Source organism: Sorghum bicolor, chromosome 8 (genome assembly GCF_000003195.3).
Source record: "Sorghum bicolor cultivar BTx623 chromosome 8, Sorghum_bicolor_NCBIv3, whole genome shotgun sequence".
NCBI classification, from domain to species: domain Eukaryota; kingdom Viridiplantae; phylum Streptophyta; class Magnoliopsida; order Poales; family Poaceae; genus Sorghum; species Sorghum bicolor.
In genome coordinates this window covers 45,231,213-45,240,099 of record NC_012877.2, presented here as the reverse complement: position 1 = coordinate 45,240,099, position 8,887 = coordinate 45,231,213, and the positions used below count along the sequence as shown (strand labels likewise).

The window sequence follows — 8,887 nt, the reverse complement described above, 5'->3', positions numbered from 1 at the left end:
TTTGCAATAACACAAAATAATAGACTAGCACATTGGCAGAGTATTAACTGCACCTAGGCTCATGTGGTTTTCATAGAAACCAGCACATCAAATTCTTTGACAACATCACGATTTATCTTCTCCATCTATTCGATTCGGTTATGTTGACAGTATACACAAACTATTCATGTTGCACTCTCACTTTTTAAAGCACTTCACATATGCGTCATTGGCGGAGCTGACGTCCGAGGTCATCGACAGTGTAAAGAAAAAATTCTATGTATTGTATAGAAATATATTATTTTTAAGATAAATATTCATGCACAACAAGAATCATCCAGGCTTTTAAAAACTCATGACTCCATCACTAATATGTGTTGCTAGTAATTTGCATTCTTAATTGGTATCAAGCGGACATCTCTTGAAATCATACTGTTATAATGCTATCTATATCTCTTATAAAGATAAATCTCACTAGCTATTTCTCTTACCATGTAAAGTATCCACATCAGCATTCACTAGAACATCTCACTAGCACATAGCATATTCAACTATCTCGCACATGCAAAGTGATCATATCAGCATCAACTAACACATCCAACAAACACATATCATTATGTTTTCATTAAAGCTATTCACTTTAATTAGCAAACCACATCATTTATCAACATATATTGCTACATTACCAATACCATATATATACATCTCTCGACTCTTAGTGATTAACACTCTAACCTACTTATATTCATTCTTCATATCCACGGCAACGCATGGAGAATTCTCCTAGTTAGAACTAAAAGCATACCTCGTGAGTTACTATGGGAATTATAGATCCATTAGAATAAAACTATGCTAAGTTGATTATATGAAAGAATAAACAATTATAAATTAATGATAGCGGATGATGTGACACACTAATGACAAAAAATAAGTATATCTGATAGTGGGCTGCTTTTTATGTGAAGATAGAATGGCTAGCGGAGTTTAGAATTATAAAATATATAGATATAGATATAAATATAGATATAGATGTAGATATAAATATAGATATAGATGTAGATATAGATATAGATATAGATATAGATATAGATATAGATATAGATATAGATATAAATATAGATTAAAACTATATATATTATTTTTTAAAGAGCCTCATGAATAGTGCCAACCAACCATCGCCTCTACTCCTCCACCCGTCGGACCTGCACTTGGCAATTTTCAGGCACTCACACGAGGAACGTGTCGCGTCCAGACGAGCGGAAAACATGCTATACCGATTATAATTTACCACTAAACAAATGGCAGTTATGTATAGCACTGGACAAACCAGCATTGGAGTCATATTATACTCCAAACCATGAGCTCATCCTCCAACAAACCACTATCTTGTTTTGTTTGGACAAATGCAGGGATTCTTTCCTAGGCCTTGTTTAGTTCAAAAAAATTTTAGAAAATTGATACGGTAACACTTTCGTTTGTATTTGACAACTAGGCTCAAAAGATTCGTTTCGTCAATTCCGACCAAACTATACAATTAGTTTTTATTTTCGTCTATATTTTATACTCCATGTATACGTCTAAAAATTTAATGTGACGAAAAATATGAAAAATTTTACAAAATTTCCTAGAACTAGACAAGGCCCTAGAAAACAAAGCACCAAAAACCAAGTCCATGTCGAAGCAGCAGCACAAGCGCACAAAGCTCCCCCGTCGGACGAGCATGGAATCCTCAGCCCCCGGCAGTCGCAAGCACCAATGGCCGGCTGACAGCCGTCCAAATGCCTCCAAACCACGTCCGCCTCGGGCTTACCACTGCCATCTCCGGCCAAAGCGAAACCCACCTCCTCTGACCGGACCAACGCGCGCGCCCGATCGCAGCCGCCAAACACACACACCACACGCAGGGCGCCCATCACAGCTGCCAAAGGCAACCATCGCACGGGCACAGCAAAGCGACAGTGGCGTCCTCCGTAAAAACATCAGAACAAAGCAGCAGCAGCAGTAATAAAAAAAATCATTAAAAAACGGGGTTAAAAATCGTAAAAATATTCTTACCCCGCCCCTTGCCCGCGGCGGAGAGACAAGGCCCATGCGCCCGGGCCCGGCCCGGAGCGACGAGGCGGGTGAGCTCACCGCTGCGGCGCTGCCACGGCGCGGTCGTGGTGGCCAACGCGAGGCGGCCGAAACTGACACACTCCCTCTCCTCTCTCTCTCTCTCTCTCTCTCTTGCAGCCCTTGCTCACACAGCACACACACGGCACAGCGGCACGCTCATGCACGCAGTCACGCTGCGAGAGGGGTGTGGGGGGAGGAGAAGCGACACAGGAAACTGACGTCGCCTTCGGCGGCCTGCTACTTAAAATCCCCTCGCCTCGCCTCCGGCTGCCTCCTCTCTTTTCTTTCTCTTTCCCCGCACAAATCGCCCCCAGGTGCCAGGTGTGCGGGGGCAGCCAGCGGCGGCGGAGGTCGGGACGGATTCCGGCCGGTGAGGAGGTGGTCGGGGGGAAGTGCATGTGAGATCCGATGGCGGCGGCTGCACCGGCGGCCGGCGGCGGCGGTGAGTGTGCGTGCGTGCGTGTGTGTGTGTCGCTCGCTGCTGGTTGCGGGTGCTTGGGGCCCGACTCCGAGCCTCCCCCACCTCCGAGAGGCCTGGTTGGGTTTGTTTCTGACGAGGTTGGCTTGCTTCGTGTGGCTTGGGCCGTGCAGGTGGTGCGGAAGCGGGATGCGGAGGAGGCGGAGGGAAGGACCCGCTGTTCGTCGAGCTGTGGAAGGCCTGCGCGGGGCCGCTGTCTAGCGTGCCGCCGCTCGGGGAGAAGGTCTACTACTTCCCGCAGGGCCACATCGAGCAGGTGAGGCAGAGATAGCGAGGGAGGGTGCCCTGGGCTGACGACGCCGGGGCTGGGGAGCTGTCTCTTGTTGCGTTGCTGCTGCCGCTGTATCCTCGCGTTTTTTTTCGAAGGGTTTTGGGTTACGTGTGTGTGCATGCGTCGGAATCCTCGCCGAATTTCGCGTGATCGCAGCGGATTCCGGGGTTTGGAGGGGTTTAGGCGCGGGATTATTTGATCTGAGCGCCGCGAGGTTCGGGGTTCCTGTTTGCCTCACCTCGATTTGGGAAATTCCTGCGCTGTGGCCCCGGATTTCAAATCCTCGTCGTCCGCAGCTTGGATTCGTGGTTCTGGTTCGTTTGAATCCCGCGCCTTTGCGAATCGTGGATTCTCACGGGAATTGTTTGGCTTTTGGGGTTGATTCGCATGGCCGCTGCAGTGCAGCAGTCTGCGCTGGGGTTTGCTTCTGATGCGGAGGAGGATTCGGCAATTTTGAGCCATGGGCACTTCGGTCGCTCAGAATCCCATGGGGAGGGTCTTCTGATTTGGGGATTTTTTTTTTCTAGGTTTGCCAGGTCGTCGGTTACTTTTACTGGTCACTTCAGTGAGCTCAGATGAGTTTTTCATTTGACCCTCGAGGCTTGGTCTTTCTTTAGTGCCTCTGCCTCGAATGGTATTAGGAATCAGTGCCTTTATGGTTTTTTTAATGTTATCCAAAGCTCCGCAAATTTTTTACTGACATGGGAGATATGCAATGATTCCTCTTTCTAAGATTCTTGCGCCGCTGATTGTGCGGGATTCTGCTTGTTTCTGCTGTGCTCTAAGGTGGAGGCATCGACGAACCAGATTGCTGAGCAGCAGGGCACGCCCCTCTACAACCTGCCATGGAAGATTCCATGCAAGCTCATGAACATCGAGCTGAAGGTAACAACAGCTTGGCTTCTTTGCTATTTACTGTAGCATGTTGTGATTTGTGAATGCATATGCTTGATGCCTTGATCCTCGTTTCCTTTGCTAGGCTGAGCCGGATACTGATGAGGTGTACGCCCAGCTCACCCTGCTCCCTGATAAGGTGAGTAACTTCTGGTTTTGCTTCATGCATGCTCAGACTTGGAATGTTAACCAGTGCTATGTACTTATGTTTTTGCTTGATTCACAGAAGCAAGATGAGAATACATCTACAACAGTGGAGAATGAGGAGGCAGAGGAGGAGGTGGTGCCTCATGCGCCACCAACAAATGAGGGACCTCGGATCCATTCCTTTTGCAAGACATTGACTGCCTCAGACACAAGCACGCATGGTGGTTTCTCAGTGTTGCGCCGGCATGCAGATGAGTGCCTCCCACCATTGGTTAGGCCCTCGTAACCTTCGACTCATGTTGTTGGTTTAGCATGCCTGTTGTTGGCCTAATGATGGTGATGCCTTTGACGTTTCTCCTTGATTAGGATATGAGTCAACACCCCCCAAATCAAGAATTGGTGGCCAAGGACCTGCATGGGATTGAGTGGCGGTTCCGTCACATCTTTCGAGGTGATGCCTCATTGTCTTACTTGTGGATTTGTTCCAGAGTAATAGTGTTATGTTCGTTCTTGTTTGTTCACTTAGGTTCACTAGAGGAGTGCATGATTAATACCAGCTTTTACTTGTTTTTGAATGCACTAGAGGCTATTTGTGTGTTGACCATCCACTTTGAATTTAATTGCAAAGTTTTCTAGGAACAGTTCTGAGTTATACATATGCATAAACAGTTTAATTCTATTCTCTGAGTAGGGCCATACTGTCACTCATATTTTTTGGGTTGGCCTGCATTTGATTTGTGGATGGTGGAAGTAGTTTTATCAATGATTCTTCTTCACACTTAGTCTATTTGGTTTAGGAATTCCTTCTCCATTGTTGATGACGTAAATTGTAACTTGGCTAGTTCATGATCTGACACTTGTAATTTACAACATCACCTTTGATTTACATCAGGTCAGCCACGGAGACACCTCCTTCAGAGTGGTTGGAGTGTTTTTGTTAGCGCCAAGCGTCTTGTTGCAGGGGATGCCTTCATATTTCTCAGGTTTCATACTATGCTATGCTGAGCAGTTAATGTTGCTTGCTCTTAATTCTCCTTTTTGACACTTGACTACCTTACCAATACCTGATTCCTTATATTTATGAGATAGAGGTGAGAATGGGGAGTTACGTGTTGGGGTTCGGCGTGCACTGAGGCACCAAACCACTATCCCATCTTCAGTCATATCAAGCCACAGTATGCATCTTGGTGTTCTTGCGACAGCATGGCATGCAGTCAACACTGGGAGTATGTTCACTGTCTACTACAAGCCAAGGTTTGTAAGGAATTATAAGCTTAGTATTTTTTTTTTATTTCTGTGTTCACTTTGAGCAGTAATACTGTTCCAATCTGTTACTTAATTGATGCATGAAGTTGCATGATTCCCTTGTACAAAATAAAACAAAGTTTTGGGATCAACAGATAATGAATTGCATGTTTGAGCTGAGTTATTTACATTCATCCTGCAGGACTAGTCCAGCTGAATTTGTGGTCTCGCGAGATAGGTACTATGAATCACTGAAACGAAATTATTCAATAGGGATGAGATTTAAGATGAGATTTGAAGGTGAAGAAGCAGCAGAGCAAAGGTAAAGAGTGTTTGTAGTGGGTATTTGGTTCATTTGCATACCACAACGAAGTTCCCCTTTGGAGATAAACTTTCCATTCTCATTTCTTAGATTCACTGGCACAATAGTTGGAATAGGTGCTTCTGATCCATCTGGTTGGGCTGACTCAAAATGGCGTTCCCTTAAGGTATTGACAATCAATTTGTTTCTATGGAAGCAGAGTTGATTTATTCCAGTTTTTTCCTAACATATTCTTGGGAAATTAGGTGAGATGGGATGAAGCTTCTTCTGTTCCTCGTCCTGAAAGAGTTTCTCCTTGGCAAATAGAACCTGCTATTAGCCCATCTCCTGTGAACCCTCTTCCAGTCAGATTCAAGAGGTCTCGTTCAAGTGTTAATGCTTCACCATCTGACGTGCCTACTGTATCCAGAGAAGGTTTGAATTTAACCTTGTGTTGTGGACTCATCTGAAGCTTGTAGTTCTTTCTATCATTACTAATGTACAAATAACCTGTTCATGTAGTTGCTTCTAAAGTCATGGCAGAGTCGCAACAAAGTAATCTCCCAAGGGCCTTGCACAATCAAGGAAGGACACAATTGACAGGTCGATACCATGATAGCAGTGATGTGAAGACTGCTCAGGATCTTACCATGTGGTCTTCAGGAACTGAGCAGCAGAGAAACAATATTGCTGCCCAGACAAAGCGAAGTCTGGAGGGATGGACGCAATCTAGAACTCCTGAAGGTTACAATCAGCTGTTCTCGGCATTTCAACCACTGAAAGATACACATAATCCACTTTGTACTTTCCCTAGTCAAATATCTGGGACTCGCTCAAATACCTGGGACACAGCCGATGCTCGTTATCCAGCCCAACAAGCCAATCACAACATGTTACATGGCACATGGCCTTTTATGCCTCATAGCAGTGGTTTTAGGACGAATCAACAGAATTATCTAGTGATGCCTGAAGCTGCAAAGTTTACTGGGAAATCAGCTTTCACTTCACTTCAGGGCCATGGCACTGATCAGTGCTCCACAGGCTGGTTTGGACATATTGAGTCAAGTTCCCGCACAGACCATGCATCGTCAAGTTCGATCAGGCCCCAGCCTTTGGTTATTGGTAATGATGTTCAGAAAACCAAAGGCACTTCATTCAAACTATTTGGGATTCCTCTTGGCAGCCCGGAAAAATCTGAACCTCTGGTATCCCCACCAAGTGTCGCATATGACGGGAAACTTCAAACTTCTCCATCAGAAAAAGGGAATCAGCTAGACATAGTTGGAGTGGATAATTGTTCTGATCCTTCGAAGACTGTGAAGCCATTTGATGGTCCTCAATCAGATTCGATTACAGAGAATAATCAGCCTTGTCCAGAAGCTACCCAGAATATTCAGAACAAAGTGCAAAGTAGTTCCACCAGAAGCTGCAAGAAGGTTCACCATACATTGCACCTTTTCCCTTGCTAGTCATCCCTTGAAACATAAATGCTCACTAGGCCCAAACCTTCAAGTGAATACTTTTCAAAGTATATGCTTCAATGGAGTTATGTAGTGTTGATCCCTTTTAGCAGCATGTTTTATGTATCTAGAAGCACCGGTAGTTGTGTAATCTTTCATGCTAATAAATTGCTTAAGTTTTTCTTGCCCCTGCAAGTGTCATGTTTGGATCTGCTTGACATCATCCAGAGCTAATGCTTTGGCAATCCTGTGATAAGACTTCTTAATCTTTAAGCAATGTGCCTTTTGGATATAGTCTAGCCTTATGTAAATGTTTATTAAATACAATATGTGATGACAAATGTACCATTGCCATATTAGATAAGTGACATGGGCCTTGAGAAATCTGAGTTTTCTAATAACGGTCAAATGTTCTATCTAATTGCTTCCATTTTTCTCCTTTTATTTTATTTGAGGGATCTTGTGTTGGTTGTGGTATTTCTGAATATGACAAGGCTTTCTCATTTCAGGTCCATAAGCAAGGCAGTGCCCTCGGCAGATCGATTGATCTAACAAAGTTCACTTGCTACGATGAGCTGATTGCTGAACTGGATCAGATGTTTGACTTTGATGGTGAGCTGAAGAATCCATGCAAAAATTGGCTGGTTGTCTACACTGACAATGAAGGCGATATAATGCTGGTTGGCGATGACCCCTGGAAGTGAGTTCTACCGCCTGAATACCTGTTCTGTTGCCTGTTGATTTAAATGCAATTTCAATTAACTAGACATAACTTGAATTCCTCTGTTTGTGCAGTGAATTCTGCGACATGGTCCACAAGATCTTCATCTACACAAGGGAGGAAGTGGAAAGGATGAACCCAGGTGCCCTAAACTCAAGGTCCGAGGATAGTCTGTCTGACTCGCAGGGAAGAGGGTTGGCTTCCAAAGAGCCGCCCCGAGGTGGCCCGTCTACTTCGACTCCCAATTCCGAGAGCTGCTAATTTTTCCAGTCAGTGAGGTAGCTTTAGCAGCAATATCTAGCCCTGGTTATACAAAAGAACTATTTGTTCATCCTAAGCTAATCTCTTGCGTGCTTTTACTTTTCAGGTCTTTTGAAGTGGTGGATGAAGCAGACAAAAGCATCAGAGTGACCGGAAGAATGAGAAAAGGGACGAGTCTTGTAGTGGTGTAGTAGGTACTTTGTGTGTATGCCTCCGGGTAAGCCCCGCGGTACTCAGTTTGTAGATGGTGCTTGTCCTGGTGGTGCCAGTTTCCCGTTGTAAGCTAAGTTTTTGGGTGTGCCCTGTTCTAGGGGTAAGTTATTGTAGCAGAGCAGGACAGACCGAGAGAGCAGGCAAGAAACCGCTGGTGCGCCTGCTTGGCCCTCTTTTTCCTTCCGAAGCCCTGTAAATAGCCTTGGCCCTGAATCGTAGTAATGTATTGTCGACAGCCGTACTTACTCGCTCCTGACTGCGTGTGTGTTTGGTTGAGTTGTGTATGTCATGCAAGAGTTTGTATACAGGGTTGAAGGTAGCGGATCTGCTACATGGTATTATAGTGAGTTCGATTTGCTACACTGACGTGCAGGTAGCAGGCAGGCTGGATGGAGTTGGCTGCTCTGTTTTGCTGCAGGACATGGACAGAGTCAAGCTATGAAGTTGTGGTGCTCCGTGTTCGAGCCTCCCGAGTGCCGAAACGTGGTTTCAGTCTGAATTCTGTCTGTGTTGCTTGGAGTTAGTACTGAATGCTGTGCTTCAATCCGAGTCCCGGGTGAAGAAAATGGCTACTACTGCTACAGTATAGTGCATGCAACTGGCATCGAAACGTGGGAGTAGCCAGTGAGCCCAGCACCCAACTCCTGTTTCGCGACAGGGAAGGGTCCGGCCCCGCCGCCGCGCACGGGGCGTGCGTGACCGATCGAGTGACCCCGGCCCGACCAGTGTTGAATGCTTGCTCCCTTCCCTCCGTTCCTCCCAGACCCAGATTTGCGTATGCAGCCGTACAGGATCCTACTCG

General features: G+C 45.6%; 1 protein-coding gene across 1 annotated transcript; it reads left to right on the top strand.

Moving 5' to 3' along the window:
* On the top strand, positions 2,200-8,423 carry LOC8064058 (auxin response factor 24). Its single transcript, XM_002443130.2, has 15 exons — positions 2,200-2,536; positions 2,686-2,828; positions 3,630-3,728; positions 3,823-3,876; positions 3,964-4,155; positions 4,251-4,335; positions 4,777-4,867; positions 4,974-5,138; positions 5,332-5,451; positions 5,542-5,617; positions 5,697-5,865; positions 5,953-6,866; positions 7,400-7,590; positions 7,686-7,889; positions 7,979-8,423. The coding sequence occupies exons 1-14, from the start codon at positions 2,503-2,505 to the stop codon at positions 7,870-7,872; spliced, it is 2,520 nt and encodes an 839-aa protein (XP_002443175.1). The 5' UTR covers positions 2,200-2,502; the 3' UTR covers positions 7,873-7,889; positions 7,979-8,423.

What these genes read in the sequence shown, in the direction of transcription:
- LOC8064058 (XM_002443130.2), top strand. Translation starts at nt 2,503, where the DNA reads ATGGCGGCGGCTGCACCGGCGGCCGGCGGCGGCG. An exon ending in CGCAGGGCCACATCGAGCAG is followed by an intron (nt 2,829 to 3,629) that starts GTGAGGCAGAGA and finishes CTGTGCTCTAAG; the next exon opens with GTGGAGGCATCGACGAACCA. An exon ending in GAAGAAGCAGCAGAGCAAAG is followed by an intron (nt 5,452 to 5,541) that starts GTAAAGAGTGTT and finishes CTCATTTCTTAG; the next exon opens with ATTCACTGGCACAATAGTTG.